General features: G+C 43.5%; 1 protein-coding gene across 1 annotated transcript; it reads left to right on the top strand.

The window, feature by feature from the left end:
• Positions 1-1375: 1375 nt before the first annotated feature.
• zc3h4 (zinc finger CCCH-type containing 4) lies at positions 1376-16469 on the top strand. The gene is given in 15 exon segments (XM_034231867.1): positions 1376-1682; positions 6180-6486; positions 7059-7169; positions 7250-7454; positions 7828-8075; positions 8572-8659; positions 8786-8934; positions 9016-9132; positions 9546-9657; positions 9942-10051; positions 10366-10832; positions 11193-11506; positions 11618-11866; positions 12784-14018; positions 14020-16469. Coding segments are annotated over 15 exon segments (4239 nt in total). The 5' UTR covers positions 1376-1602; the 3' UTR covers positions 14467-16469.
• Positions 16470-16794: the final 325 nt, after the last annotated feature.

The following is a 16794-nucleotide window of genomic DNA, read 5'->3' as shown; positions in this document are numbered from 1 at the left end:
GTTTATATTTATTTGTAAAGTTGTTTACAGTCCGAGAAACACCAAGGAACTTATTTCGATGTTGCTGGTTTGTAATTAATGCATCGGCCACTGCAACAATACAATCTACATTTAAGCATGAGTGTAAGGTATGTTAAATATTAGACCATTTTGAACAACAAATATTGTAAAAAATAAGTCCTAAGTGATGACAAAGGGCAAAAGTTAAAAACAAAGAAACAATAAAGGTTATTTAATTCCATGACAGAATTATGCATAAAGGAAATTAGATAAATACCCAAAGAAATATATAAATATATATTACATATAAACCCTCTGAAAGAGGGGGGAAACTTAATCCAATATAATATTAAGGGAGCAAAAATTAAGTAATGTTTAAATATGTAGGTCTGGTTCTGTTTGTTAAAATTATGTTTTTTTCAAAAAGTATTGTATTCATGTAAATTGTCGCTTAAACAATGAGCACATTAAGCAGTGGACTGAGGAGATTAAGATTTGTTTAACATTAATAACAAATCGTATTTATCAAGTTACGTTTCCCAAAAAAAATGTAAGATCCAACTAAAAGTCCAAAGCACCGTAAGTAATGTTTACACTATTATATAGCATGTGCACTGTATTACAAAAAACAGGAACATTTGTCTTCCATTACCCATACAAATAATATAATTTATTGTGTAATACGAGTTTAATTCACTTTTTTTGTACAGTATTCCAAATGCTACCATCAAGAGCTCAGTCTGTCCATGTCTAATAGGCATTGATGTTAATGAAATAAGTGAGTTTCTGATGTGACATTGATTACAAGAAAGGAATACTATATCCAACAAGCCAATGTCCAATAGACTGGCAAGGCTGACATATAGGTACATTCTTCTTTGGTACAGTCTTTGAAACTATACAGCCATTTTCGAACATTATAAAACGTTTGTGGCTTTATGTAGACAACATTTCTTCAACCAAAACAGCAGTGAATGTTGGAGTATGGAAGCAGCACAAACAGTTTCCCATCTTCCCATCAAAAAACCTGAATTGAAATAGTAAAAAAGTACAGAAGTGAAAATATATACATGTAATACAAAAAACATGTACATATAGTTAATAAAACAGTTAGTAAAGGTAAACGAAGTTAAAGTTACAATTCAAATGTTAAAGACAATTTACACTTAAATGTCTTAGTAAACTGTGATTCTTTAAATATCATACGCCTAACCACTACTTGCGCTACAGCTGCACTTTCGAGTCAAACCCGGGGGCTCATTTTACCCTGTGAGTATCTTTACTCGGTAATTTCCGTGAGACGCGAACAAGAACGTCCTTCGTCGTTACGTCATCCTCGGAGAAACCCGCCTCTCTTCTCTTAGGAGAAGACTGTCGGCCATTTTAAGTTCATCAGTCGTCATTTCACATCGCAACTGTAGGACGGAGAACGTCAGGACTCAATTTCATCATATTTCTCTTACAACTGTAGTGGAGCATTGTCTACTATGAACTAAAACTCTTCCTAAAACCAAATCAAGCAGATCATAGTGAAGTGACGCATAAGCTAGTAGATTCCAGTGTCGAGTTGTAATTTTTTGCACCTCAATGTAGCTAGAGGAAATGGCTGTGGAAAGCATGACTGTCCATCCAAACTCCCCAACTACCAACCACGAACACAACAGTCTCCTGACTGACGAAAGGTCGAGTAATTCTACAATCATATTTAAATGAATTTATTTATTTGTCCTGTGCTTTTACACAAAAAGCCCGGGGTTTCTTTTTCTTTTTCTGTCAAAGGGATTAAACTCGCCTTTTCTGGAAAACGAGTACAGAGGTAAAGAACGCCATGTTGACACGACACCGCCAACTGGGAGGCCAAATAGCACCTGGGATTACGTTATTGTTCCCTCTATTTTATTACGTTTTCACAATCAACGATCATTCGACTCGACCAACTGGTCAGAAGATAAAAAAAGGAGGTCGAAACAGCTGATTAACCCAACGTTCACCGTCATTCTAGCCAATTCAACGGTTATAAAACATCGCTTAGTTACTAGCCCCATTTTAAGAACAGACAGCTTATTTAGCTTTTAATTAAATTGTAAAACTGTGTGTGGTGATAACTATTGCTGCAGATGCCAAACAATCCATGCGATTGTCTTCCGCCAACGTTGGGCCTATTTTGTGGCTAACTTAGCAACATTAGCTTTTTGGCTAATGTGACCAACTACCGTTGGAACGAAATGCTAAGCTAATGGCTAATGTTTTGTTATTCGTGGTTCTTACACATTGACGTTTTCAAATATCTACATCTTCGAATGAAACATAACGTTAACTAATTCGTTCATTTCGCGTAACTTAAACGTTACAATATTACGAAGCATGTCCCGTAATTAGCCCTAACGTTGCGCACTTAAAAATAGCCATATCGAGTCGTCGTCTTTTAACACTTGTAACATAAGAAGCTTATTTTAGCCCTCAGTTCCCCTTAGACGAGTGTGTCTTTCCCCACGTATTAATTGTTACTTATCTTCAAATGTCAAAGTAATTTGTGTAGCCTTTGAAACGCGTATGTGCTGTCATTGATATTTGTTTAACATCAGTTTTATTCACAGTCGTGCCCACACTGACTCGTCCCAAAAATCCACAAAAGTCCCCAAAAGTGTGTAAAACGTATGCAAAGCATCCCAGAAGTGTTTAAAGTCAAACACAAAGTTCCCTTTTTCCACCTCCCCAGTTGGCAAAAGTACAGTATGGTAATCAGTTGGCCCCATTTACCAGTCCCACAGACCCCAATAGTGTCCCTAAAAGGTTAGGGAAAAGTTTTTCAATGGTTTTGTGCGCAAAATGTGAAGGAACCCGTTCACAGTAAGTATTCCCCATTTTAATCATGGCCCTTTGCTTATAGAGATAAATTACAATCTCATACACAGAGCTAATAATGTACCATAATGCATGGTTAAGCATTTTTGATTGAATCATCCTTAATAGATGGTATTAATCCTGTTCTCGACATTTTCAGAACTTCTAACAGTTGTCTTCTGGTAGTGAAGGTTCAGAAATGTTACCATTTGTTTGATCTAGTGTTAATGGATATACATGGAATTTAGTTTGGTATAGACTATGTGGATAACAGATCTGGAATTAAATGTACTTAGTTGTCATATACTTGTTTAGGTTTAAAGTTAACATCAGTTAAAGCCACGTGTTTCTTTCTGCTCTGTTAAACATGTTTTGTTGGTAGATATTAACTCTTAAAGTCTACTGGCTGGACGTGCTAGTTTCGTGGCTGAGCACAGAGAAATGTGGATTGACCTTGTTTGCATTGTACGTTTTTCTGGTCGTTGTTGGCAGCAGGTAATGTGTGTATAGTATCACATCAGGCCAGAGAGGCCACCAGTTTCTGCCTGTAGATAATCCTAGCCCCTCCCTGTTCATAAAACCTGCTTCAGTAATACAGCATAATCCGGTGTCCATTGTGACAGGTCTGTGTCAGACTCCAACAGGTTGTGGTTAATGAGCCGGCTTCATAGCATGTCAGTAGTGAGGTAGAGGAGTTACTTGGCTCTTGAGATGATACTCATGGGTTTGTGGTGTTTAAGGTGGGAAGATCAAAAGTTAACCAGCTGCTGCGATGATCAAATACACAATCTGAGACTAAACTTTTGTATTGACCTCCAATGTGCCCAAAAATGTCCTAGATTATATTAGACATAGATATAACATAGAGCTGATCACATTATTATGTTCATGGAGCAAATCCAATTTTTGCTGTGTGCTAATAATAACAGTTTAACTAAACAATCTGGATTCCGTTGCTGTTTACAACCCCAACTACCTTAAATCTGAAAGAAGATAATGTTTTAAGTCTATCATAGAATTTGGTAAATGTGCCTTGTGGAGCAGCACGTTTAATTCTCTCTGGATTAGTCTCAAAATACTTTTACAAGCGGACCTCTGATAGGGCTAACGAAAACATGTTAAACTATTGATTTTTACAAAGTCTGTATTTTCTGACAGAATGTTGCTCACTTCAAATACGTGTTGGGTAGTTCCTAGGACTTAATAGCATTCATTGGTAGTTGGATACAAGTTTGTGTATGGCTGTATGGGCATGGCCGTATTGCTCTGGCAGATGAACAATTTGTTTGTGAAGGAAATGAATCACAGATATTAAGTCTGATTATTGATATCTCCTCCCTCAGAGGAAGCTGGCACGCTGAGGATGTGGTGCGGAGCATCGTACACACTAGCTGACATTTGACTCAAAGCTAAACCCACAGCCCGCTTGTCTCATCCACTATGCTCCTTATAGGACAGAACCAGTCTTTGAGTATTCAAATATTGCATACTAACAACACTTGTTGGAATCACTCAGGCCTCTCTCCCAGCCTTATGCACACAGCAGTTATCAGCGTACCTTGGGTGTTAGTATGTGTGGGACAGCCCGATCATAATTGCTCAATAGGGAGTGTCAAACAATTTGTCTCTTTGTTAGTATAATGTACCCCTAGCTTGTGTCATTAATCATATAACATCCGAGGGATTAAACACAGCAGACAAAACGGTAACCCATATAACCATGTCAATAACCTTTACAGTTAATGGTTGGTTGTGATCAAGTGTATGGCATATTTTCTTAGAAAAGGGTAGCCTCTTGGTACGGAAGAAAAAGTCCTGGAACCATAATGCTGAAGATTTGTATGTCAAACCATCACTTCTATTTGATGTTGGATTAAAAGCAGTGCAAAGCGTTAGTCTAAATTGAATACTTTCCCATTGTGTAGCTTAAATTAAGCATGTTGCCTTTCTGTATTAATACACTGTTGTCTCTTTAGCATGTCCCCCCCCCCTTTCTTCAACTAGCCCATAGCCACCAGTCACTGCAAAAGGCCTGCATGTGATCAGGGTCAATTAGGGTCTCATGGTCTGAGTCTGGCAGTTGACCACAGTAACATCGCATGTGTCATTTCTTGTATGTCCCGTCCCGTAAATACTGCAGTGAAATTGGGACCCCTTCAGCCTCAGACATTTCTGGGGTCTGACCTTTTGCATGAGTGTGCTTCAAAAGCCTCTGTCAGAAGGCCTGCTCACACTATTTAATACAAATGACCTGATGTGATGGCTTGCGTAGCAATTCAATTAATATCCAAGGTTTTTTTTATACTATATGGTTTGAATTCTATTAGGAATCTGGTTTAGACTGCCCGCAAGCTGTTTTTCTCTTTAACACATTTGCTGTGGTTTTTTTTCTACATTAGATGAATGTGAATCAGTGGCATGCATGCATATTTGTATTTTAAGTTATTGTATTATTATCATGTGGCAGCTTGTTGAGCTGATGGCGTTGACAAGCAGGAGTGTAGGCCAAACTGAAGGTTTACATGATAACCACACCGCAAAGGATTTCTGTAATTGTTCCTTAAGCTCTTTTTTTATTAGTTACATATATACTTTATGAAGCATTGATTGTATGAAGTGGTTTCATATGGTTTGTGGCTTCTGTGCAAGCAATTGTATCAGTCGTTTAAACAGGCAAACATCTGTGAGTAATAGAAGCGCTGTGTCAATACACCTGGTAGTCACATGCGCTAAAAAAAAAAATCTTGCATTTTATGCCCTCCAGAAATAAATCACCAATCGTAGTTCACAGTGTCCCAATGTGCTGCTGTTTAGTCTAACAGATCTTCACACTTAAAAGCAAAATGTGCTATAAGGAAAACATTCAAATAATTTAGAGAAGGCCCTTTCCAAAACAGTTAAAAGTAATTTTTTCTAATGAACTGTGTCACCCCGACTGTTGAGTTTGAGCCTAAATGATGCACCAGGGTCTAATTCAGGTTGTGAATGTTAAAAAACATTTTTGATCCTTCTTGATTCTTTTGAAAATAAGTTTCGCACACCCTGACTCACACAAATGGAAATAATGCCTTTCAAGAGGAGCGCCAGGTAAATAAAGAGGAGTTGAACTATAGATTAGAAGTCAACGTCCGATGCCTCTGTACTCGTTTTCATCTGCGACCATTCAAAACAAATTATTACATATACATTTTTAGTTTTAATTAATTGTCGTTTGACAATAAAGTGATCATTTTCAAATGTTTATACCAACACTTTCTGAAGGGGCCGGCTCGGCTACATCCCATAAAAGCATAACATTATTAACCTCCCCATTTGTTTTTTGTTCACATATACAGGCCAGAGGATGGGGAGCTGGAGGAGGGCGAGCTGGAAGATGATGGGGGAGAGGTGGAGGAGAAGGAGGTTGGTGGAGGTGTGTCTGCAGTCGCAGTAGAAGGAGGTGGAGATGGCGTAGAAGAAGCAGGTGGAGGTGAAGCGGTAGGGGAAGGGGCCGCGGACAGGCCTCGGAGGAGTAAGGAGGGCCACGCCAGCAGCAACTCAGACGAGGAGAGGTCCCACCGCCGCAAGAGGAAGAGGAAGAAAGAGAGAGAGCGAGAGAGGGAGAAGAGGAGGGCCAAGAAGAAACGCAAATCCAAACACAAAGTAAGACTGATGAGAACAGACCCACCCTGTTGTATTTCACCCTCAGTCTTAATCTTAAAAAATATCCAGAGTCAGGTTTATGGCCAGGTAGGTTCACATACCAGGCATTTACCTTGGTGTACATGGTGCATAAATAAACACAGTTAAAGAAGATCAAAACTAAGTAAAACCCAACAAATAAAAACTATTGTAAGAAACTATAAAAAACTGTTATATGTTAAGATATAGAAAATGATTGCGACGTATAGTTTTCTATGACATAGTACTCGGGAAGTGGACAATGGAAAGTAAAAAAGCTGTTCAGATACTAAGAGAGGTATCTTGTGTACAAATATGCAAGATATTCGTAGGGTTGTGCAGAACTGGAAATGTTGTTAATAAATCAAAACAAGATACTGTTTGCTTAGTGTGCATTAATGTAATGCATAAAGTCTATGGAGTGGCTGAGAGAAAGTGTCAGTGGGGGGGTCTTTGTTGATGAGGCCGGTTGCAGAGGGGAAGAAAGTGTTCAGCTGGTGAGGGGTTTTGGTCCTGATGTGAGTCTCTCTAAAAGTCTTCTTCCTCTCCCTCAGCGCCATGCGTCATCTGATGACGACCACTCAGAGCTCAGCGACGACTCTGACTACAGTCCCAGTGAGAAGAGGAAGTACAGAGAGTACAGTCCACAGTACCCCCCCCCTCCTGTAAGTCTTTATTCCCCTAAGTCTCTGTTCATAATGTTTTGTGTAAAGTGAAATAACCTGATATGTTTACCCCGCTCTAGACTCATGGGGGCTACAGCGGCTCAAAGAAAGGCAGCTACATGAAGATGGACAAGCAGAGCTATGGAGGCTACGAAGACTTTGAAGAGGAGAACTTTGAGGGAGAGGAAGAGGAGGAAATTGCTGATGAAGACTACGACGACTTCAACAAGGAGCTGAACCAGTACCGCAAGGCGAAGGAGGGTGGAGGCCCACGTGGGGGACGAGGTGGGTTAAAGCTTTGATTAAAGAATTAAACTTGGTGTGTGTTACATATTCTGCTGCACAATAAATCTTCACCCAGCTGAGATGTAATCCAGTTGTCTGTGAGACTAAACACAGCGCAGTACGTGCAACAACTAGGAAATGCTAAGAGGCAGATTGCATATAAGGCCAGGTGCTGTTAAGTATGTTCCATATACATTTCACTGGCCTTTAGGAGCACAGACTTTTAAAATAATCTGTGGCTGCGTGAAAAAAGCTTTGTAGCAGATTCTTCATAAGTTTACAGACATACAAATGAACATATTTTCCAAAAGTTCCTTATTAAGGCACTGACTCGGCTCTTTTCCTCACTCATGTGATGTCTCTGTCTCTGCAGGGGGAAGAGGTCGCATGAAAACCCAGAGAGGCCGCGGACTGATGAGGGGAGGGAGGAGAGGAAGAGGAGGGAGCAGAGGAAGAGGAGGTCGAGGGGGAAGTATCGGTGGAGGAGGCGGAGGAGGCGGAGGAGGAGGAGGCGGAGGAGGAGGCGGCGGAGGAGGCGGCGGAGGAGGAGGAGGAAAGATGGGAGGAGAAAAGATGGGAGGAGAAAATGACGATGGAGACGGCTATGGAGAAGAGATGGAGGTGAGGTTTAGAATGAAGAAGCAAAGTCTTCTTGATTCGGCAAACTCCAGGGAAAGAGTTGCTATTCTCTCGGCTAATTTTGTGTATTTTGCATATTTTGAAATATACTCACATTCACAGTAAACAAAAAAATATTGAAGATGTAATTATTATTCTTAATCTTTACTTGAGGGTACTTTTTTCTGTGTTGGACCTGCATGCAACATCTTCAGTGGTTGATAATAACCTTTTTCTGTCTATCATTGAGAAATCAAACTTGTTAGAATAATAATCTGAAAGAAGAATAATCAATGAACACATATTCAAAGTCCTTGCATCACCATTTCTGAATTTGTATTATCATGGTTGATTGCATTTACTGTGTACTGCTTTTAATATAACCTCAGCTAAAGAAAATGGGATGAATGTTCTACAACCAACTGGGACTAGAGATGCACCGATTTGAATTTCCTTGGCAGCTTCCGTATTCAATAATGTGTGAAATCTGTTCGCACAGTATGGAGATGATGACTATGACAACATGGGTGAGGAGGACTACGATGAGTACTCAAATCAGTACAAAAAGTCCAAAGACAGAGGCCGAGGTGAGTCTGGACCCGAGGGGCTTCTTCATGTTCTCAACTCAAAGACTCAAAGTCACTTTCTGACGCGGTTGATGAACTAAGTCGCCCAAATTCAATCTCCCACTCTGTGTTAAATGTCTTCCCAAGGGGGTAAAGGTCTCCGCGGGAGAGGGAGAGGTAAAGGAGGGCGCGGTATGCTCAGAGGAGGAAGAGGTCGAAACCGGGGGAGAGGAAGAGGCGACATGGGCAACGATGACGACAACAACAACAACAACAACGGGGACATGGACAACGGGGTAAGAATTATTCATTAAACGTGAGCAATAAAATGTACACAAATCTTCTCTTAATGACACCCTCCTTCGTTTGTGGTTTAGGACGGCGGTGGAGGAGGTGATGGACCAGGACCAATGAGGAGGAATCCCAATGAGAAGCACCAGGATAAGAAAGGAAAGGCCATCTGCAAGTACTACATCGAGGGGCGCTGTACCTGGGTAAGGTTGCACACATTTACCTGTATCACAGTTTGGTCAGTCGAGGAACACATCATCTGTTACTGTGAAGACGATGATTTGGTTCAGCCAGTCGATATCTGGGCCCAGCTTCCATTTCTGTTCCCCAGGCAGTGTTTACTGTCCAAATAACAACACACCATACCAACATTCAAGGTTCTTTATTGTTAATACTACATATTACGCACGCAGCATATATGGAAGCACAACTCTGGCAATTATCATATTAAAACAGCTACACATATATGGTTGCTGTTAAATTATGCTCAATTTAGATTTGTATATCTGGCACCAGTGATCTATAGATATATGAATGTGTTTTGGCTGATGAAAAATCTCCCTGTACACACCATCCTACATTTAATAATTACATCATGATGTTTTTCAATCAACAGGGGGACCACTGCAACTTCAGCCACGACATTGAGCTGCCCAAGAAGAAGGAGCTGTGCAAGTTCTACATCACTGGGTTCTGTGCCCGGGCTGACCACTGTCCTTACATGCATGATATCCTTCACTAGTGAACCCAGCAGAGAGACTCTTTTTCAGGGGCATATATTGATGAGTAACTGTTTTTAGAGTCAAATTAAAGTTGTGTCCTTAAATAGAGATCCTTCAACAGCAAAGCTGACGTTTTTACCAGTATGAAGTTACATCATTTAGATTCCTCTTAATTTAAAATATAGGTTTGCTTTAATCTCAAATTCAAATCATGACCTCATGTAAAAAGGGTCAATTTGAGTTTTCTGTCAATTCTTTTTGTGAGTGTTCTTCCTTGACTCCCATGCTACGCGAGTTCCCCTGTAAGCTGTTCCACACCACGGGGAACTGTGTAAACGGAGACGAGTGCATGTTCTCCCATGACGCCCTGAATGAAGACACCCAGGACCTGCTCGACAAGGTGGGCCTCGCCTACTTTCTGTGAACTCTTATGAATGTTTTATTAGTATTAAATGAATGTCCAGGTTCTATAAAAATCCAAAATGCAGTGAAGCTCTTTAACTTAAACAATACAAAGGAGCTTTATTGGCATGACCACTTAAAACATAGCACTGTCAAAGCATGCCGCACAGGGCAACAACAAAACAAAAAAGAAAACATGCATGCCAACAACACATTTTATAAATAATAAATAAACATCCAATCGTTTGTTCAAATTATTGCCTTGAGTAAATATTTCCGATGAACTTATGTGTGGACATGTTTGTTTTTCAGATGCTGGCGGAGGATGCGGAGGCGGGAGCGGAGGATGAGAAGGAGGTGGAGGAGCTGAAGAAGCAAGGCATCAACCCCCTCCCCAAACCCCCTCCTGGAGTCGGCCTCCTCCCCACCCCTCCCCGGCTCCTTCCTGTAGACAACAACACAGGGGGCGGAGATTTTGGCGGGCCCCCGTCAGGTGACTTCGGGGGTCCTCCACCTAACCAGGGGCCCAATGCCAACAAAGGTCCCCCCCCAGGGCCTGGGCCTGGTCCTGGATCCAACCCCTGTGTTCCTCCCCCTGTCCATGGCCCTGATGTAAATCTCTTCCAAGGTGGGCCCCCAAATCCCAGTGGCCCTCCTCCCCACATGGGCCCCCCACCTCCATGTGGTGGAGGAGGTGGTGGCCCCGGGAAGAAGATCCCCTCCCTGTTCGAGATCAAAGTCCAGCCCACAGGACAGCTGGCTCACAAACTGGCTGTAAGGTAAGAAATCTAAAACCAAACTTTAGAAATAAAAGAATAATGTTATGATTCTCATCAGGGGAAACTGCAGCTGGTGATTTTATCACAAAGCTGAAAAGATTGTCTGATTTAGTTCATTAAAAGAATACTTGGTAACACTTTATATTAAGGTACACAAACTCACCAGCAACTAGTTGTTAATTAACATGCATATTAGCAGTATATTGGCTCTTTATTAGTCATTATAAAACACTTATTAATGCCTTATTCTACATGAGCAGATTCTACAAGTAGTCATTTATTGTTGGGTTACTTTTTAACTTTTATAGATCTTTGAAATCCACTCTGTGAATCCTCACTCCTGTTCTCTTCCTCTCTCAGGGGCCAGACTCCCAGTAGCAACCAGGGTCAGACTGCAGCACCGGGACCCCAAGGGCCCCCTGGGGCCCCTCCACCCTGCTTTCCTCCTCCCCCAGGCATGATGCCCCCTGACATGCAGAACATGGGCCCCAACCACGGGATGAACCAGGGTCCCCCCAACATGGGCCCCCCTCCCATGATGGGAGGATTTTCGTCTGGTGACGGCCCTCCTCATGGAGGAGCCCTACCCCAAGGGCCTCCTCCAGGAGGAGGAAACTTCTTCAATAACTTCTTCCACCCGCAGGACTCAATGATGGAGGGAGTGGTGCAAGAAGGTGAGTCAGCTCTAATCATTCAACTACATCATCAGAGGCTGAGAGAATAAGCAGCAGGTTTTATCTGGTGGTGGCTCATAAAACTGTTCACTGACGCTTGTTCCCTCTCAGGTGACAACTACCAGGGTTTCTCTGGCATGGACGAGAGAGGAGGAGCAGGGAACGTTGGTCATCAGTCCGGTGGCCAGGAAGGCTTTGCTAATGGAGCATCAGCCAATCAGGGAGGGATCTCTGTGCCTGACTTCCTGCCTCCAGCGCAGCGCGTGCTGTTCATGAGGATCCAGCAGAAGCAGCAAGAGGAAGAGGAGAGAGCTCGCAGGATGGCCGAGGGGGGGGCAGAGAAGAGTCGAGAGGCTGAAGGTAGGGGAGCGGCTGGTGTATAAATGATTCCTGTGAGATGTAGTGCTCCTTTGCATTATCTCTCTGTCACTTATTTTACATTTCCACTTTTGTATATATATCCTCCTACAGCACTATATATTCAGAGGGAGATTCAGGAAAGTCGTAAAAAAAGGAAAGGACTGTAGATTGATGTTGAACACATTATGTGTTACTGACCAACTTTCATATTACATGTTAACGGTGATGGTCGACTTTAGATCATTCCATGGTTCTGCTTCATAGGAATGATGTGCAGATGTGGCTGCCATTGATCAGCAGCTAAATAAATGTTTCACTGAGGGCTGTCATGATATCAAATATTCCCTACACGATTAACGTCACACAAACAATTTACGATAATGATATTTGGAGGATATCTACAGAAAATGTTGTGGGTGGGGAGGTAATGCTTTCAGTCAAAATCGTCACTTGACATTGTTCAGTGTGGCAATTATTTACACTCAAAATGATAGTGAAGGAAGGTAGATAGTGCCTTTAACGGTTCAGTTAAGTATACTGGAGTTAATTTATCCTATACATCATTGATAACGCAGTGAAGTGCAGCCTTCATAACATTTAAGTTACCAATCCAACATATAGGATTGACAATAGCTCCGCATTGCATAAAGAAAAGAATGCTGCATTCAAGCTGTTTCTATATTAGATTTTTTTTAAATATTTTCTACTAAATAACAAATCTTCTCTTTAGTCTTTTTGCCCTTGTCACTGATTTAAAATAATTGATTTCTCTTTTAAGAAGTATTTACTGCATTTGAACCTAAATGAACTAAGACATAATGGCTGTCAGGGTCAGAGCGCTGATTGTGTCCGCTGTAGTTTCAGTGTTTCCTAACAGACTGTTCCAGAAGTAAACACATCTGTGTCTTGTCTCTCAGGTGACTCTGGGAACTGGTACTCTAGTGAGGATGAGGACGGAGGGAGCAGTGTGACGTCCATCTTGAAGACACTCCGTCAGCAGACCCAGGCCCCCCCTAAATCTGACGGCCCCCGGAGCGACCCTCGCCTCCTGAAGGCCTCTCCTGCCAACCCTCCTCCCCGGCCCGCAGACCCCCGCATGGCTCGGGACCCTCGCCTGGCCCGTGGTGCAGACTCGGCTGACTCCACCCTCCCCATGCCCACTATAGCCTCCTCTGGACCCCCAGCAGACCCCAGGTTAGCCCGTCTAGCTGCTACTGTGTCAACAGGACCCCCCCACGTGCCCCCTGCAACCAAACCGGAGCTTCCTCTGGTCTACAAGCCCCCGCCCCTCACAACCCCGGCAGCGGCAGAGGAGGAGGAGACAGAGCGGGTCCTACGAGACAAGCCGGTCCCCATCCCTCTGGACCCCCTCATGGGCATGGCTCTCAGAGACCCCCGCTCACAGCTGCAGCAGTTCAGCCACATCAAGAAGGACATTGTGCTCCACATGCCAGCCTTCATCAAGACCATCACCTGGTCTCCGGAGGACCTCCTTCCCCTCCCGGCCCCAAAGCAGGACCTCCTCCCACTCCCCCCCGGTATCCCTCCCGTCTCCTCCATAGAACCACGTCCGACCCGCTCTCAGCCACCGCTCCAACCGTCGCTCTCTCACTCACATCCTCCTCCCCTTCACCCGCACCCCCCTCCCTCCTCCCTGGACCCCCCTGCCCCCTCCTCCTCCTCCACCCTCCCAGACTTTGAGCTGTTGTCTCGTATCCTGAAGACTGTCAACTCCAGCCCATCCCAAACTCCTTCCCCTCCTCTCCTACCCCCCCCTATTCCCCCTATGTCGCTCCTGGGGCCACCTCCATCCATGCCTCCCCCACCCGTAGAAAAGCCAGTCGACCCCCGTATGTCCCGAAAAGGCCCCTCGGACCCCCGCCTTCAGCCTCAGAAGTCGGCTCTGAAGCAACCCTCTGAGCCCCTGCCCCCCCCTGTACCCTCTGCCTCTCCAGCACCACCATCCAGCTCCTCCACCCCTCCCATCGCCCCCTATGACCCCAGGATGTTCTCCTCAGGTGGGGCAGGCCGCGGTGTGGGGGCCGGGCCAGCAGGGGGAGCCAGCGTGCTGAGCAACATCAGTCTGTATGACCCAAGGACTAACAAACCAGGTAGCCCCGGAGCCGGCAGCGGCTCCAACAACTCCCCTAACTCAGCCAGCGTGGAGTCCAAACCCAGCGACCCCCCCCGCGGCTAAACCCAAGTCCAAGGAGCCCCTGTTTGTCCGGAAGTCAGCTCTGGACCAACCAGAGCCGGAAAAAAGTGTCGAGCAAGGAACCGACCGATACAACAGCTACAACCGGCCCCGGCCCAAACCCGCACCCTCGCCCAACTCCACAGCACAGGGGGGTCCTGCAGCCGCAGCAGGGCAGGGGCCTCCAGGAGCTTCTGGGGATCAGGGGCCCGCGGGGGTCCACAACCTCCCAGTGTCCACTTTATTTGGCGCGGTGAAGCAGGCGGCCAAACCCGGCGGGACAGGGAGCCCGTTCGGGGGGAGCAGCCCGGTGCAGGTGGAGCAGAGCACCGCGGAGCAGGACAAGGCCTCGCTGAAGGACGTGTTCAAGGGCTTCGACCCCACTGCCTCGCCCTTCTGCCAGTGACCCCCCCCCCCCGCTGAACCCTAACCCCATCATGATGAGGGCGGATGGCTTGTTTTAACATTTCTGAACACTGAACTGTAAAGAGAAAGAGAAGCGCACTGAGGCAGCTGCCTGTAAGACTGTGAACAAACTGATGTCACATGGTGTGTTTCATGCACACTCACACTCTCAGACACACACGTGCACATTTAACCACAGTGTTGCAGATTCATATTCTATAAAAAGACTCCTGCGTTATGGAAAAGGTTTAAATTTAAATCTCTAAAGCTCTATTTTAAACAAACGTATTGATGTATAAATAAATGTATTCTCTTCTTCTCAATGCTTTATCAAAACAGTTATTTAAGGCAGCAAACACACATTTATATTAATGAAGGTTTTAGCTTCACGTCTGTTTTCCTTCCTCCTTCCTCCTCACCTTTAAACTGGTTGACATGTTTGTGAACAGTCAATGTTGACAATGCTTTTGGCAACAGAAGAAAAAAAGGATACTTCTGAATTAGTTTCAACAAATTGCTCATTTGTGGTGTTTTTGTAACTAAATGAATGGCACTGAGGCGACTCCATCCCTGTCCCCATAACAAACCAGTGACCCTGTATTTCCCTGCCTTTGCACCCTTCTCCCTGCTTTCATGTTTCCGTCTGACCCACCATGTCACAGAAACATTTGCAAATACCTAAATCTATATTCAGTTTTTTTTAGTATTTATTTTTCTACTTCTTTGCACTGTCAGTCTGTGTCCTCTGAGGGCTGTTATTCATGTTTTTAAATGTCTGTAGCTCCTCTAGCCGCTCATATTCTGTTCATTTTCAGGTGTTTAGCTTTGACCTGAAATAGGTAACTGCGGGTACATGAAGTGAGCGCCTCTATAACCACTACTGTCGTTCCTTTCTCTGAGTTTGACTTTGATCAGTCCTTTGCTCCAGGGTGAGAAGAGATTCTGTAGCTTTAAGGTAGAAGAGACGGATAAGATCATCATCATCATCCTCATCATCATCATAGCCATTGCATCAGTAGAGCAGCATGATGGTGCCCAAAAGGGGTTTCCAAAGGTTCAACCCATCATTTGTCAGCCTCTGTGATTCACCTTCTAGCCTTTAGCTTTTGGTTGTATTTGTTTGGAATGGAGAGAAGCACACAGGACACAGCTGCAGATTTCTGAGTGCTTATTGGAATAGAATGATTTGCACCCTTGCAGCATCACTTTGTAAGTGTTTAGCTTTAGTGTCTGCTGACAGTGTGACAATCAGAAACTGGACTTGGACCTACATGTTATGAATGCATGGATGTTGCATTGATCTGTGTACGGGCTCTGCCTAAACACACAGCAGACCTTAACTCAGCCTGTTACGACATGGCTCTGTCAGGCTGCAGATGAAGAGGTGCACACTTCATGGGGGAAATGTTCAGGAGGGATGGATTCACAGTCTGGATGAGTGTTAAAAATGTCTCCCCTTTTACAGTTTCCTTTCACCATAAACACAGTGACGTCAGGTGCAGTGTATGAATTGGGGGGGGTCACTAGAGGAGCCTTTAGAAGTGTTTTCTGACTTCCACAAGGTGCCAGGATTAACCGTCTTATGTATAAATGTTGATCATTTTAATTTATTTTTTTATACTTAGATACATTTACTTCCTCACTTGACATTTATAACTGAATCATTTTATATGTTCGGAGTCTGTGATTGCCGCTCCCCTCAGTGTGACACCCTGTCACCGTATGAAGAGAGGGGAAATGTATTTTTTTATTTGGTTTTGTGTGTAAAGATTCACTTTGTCTCCCTTTGTGTAAAGAGGAAGAGTTACAGATATACGAGCGTGGAAGTTACTGTTGATTTGTTCTTTCCTTTAACAGCTTTGTTGTTTGTTTGTTTTCTTTCTTCCTTGCTATGTACATTGACCAGTACCCTCTCTTTGAAGGAGTGGCCTTTTCTAACTGTACACTGTAGGTGAGGTTGTTAAAGTATTTAAATAAAGTTGATACATGATCGACCACTAAAAACTCTGTTCTGTGTATTTATTTTTTGTGTTTAAATATTTAAAGAGCCGTTTTGCTACTTAAATCCAAATAAAGATTGCCTTTTTTTCTCCATCCATACAACTCATCACAAAGCCACATGGACGCTGATGTGTCTATACACTTCTAATTCTGTTATTTCTCTAGGGTGTTGACAGCAGACGGGGCTAAATATGCAGAAGTTTCCATGTCTTTCAGCATAAGAGGGTAAAAAAAAGACCCTTCTGATTTACTTTGTTCCCATGTCATTTAAAAGATCCAGTTTGAATGGTATTGTTTAACATTTATTTGTCCACCATAAATGGTTATT

This window comes from Gymnodraco acuticeps, unplaced genomic scaffold (assembly GCF_902827175.1).
Source record: "Gymnodraco acuticeps unplaced genomic scaffold, fGymAcu1.1, whole genome shotgun sequence".
NCBI classification, from domain to species: domain Eukaryota; kingdom Metazoa; phylum Chordata; class Actinopteri; order Perciformes; family Bathydraconidae; genus Gymnodraco; species Gymnodraco acuticeps.
Note: the sequence above shows the minus strand (reverse complement) of the source record. Positions and strands in the feature narration are given on the sequence as shown.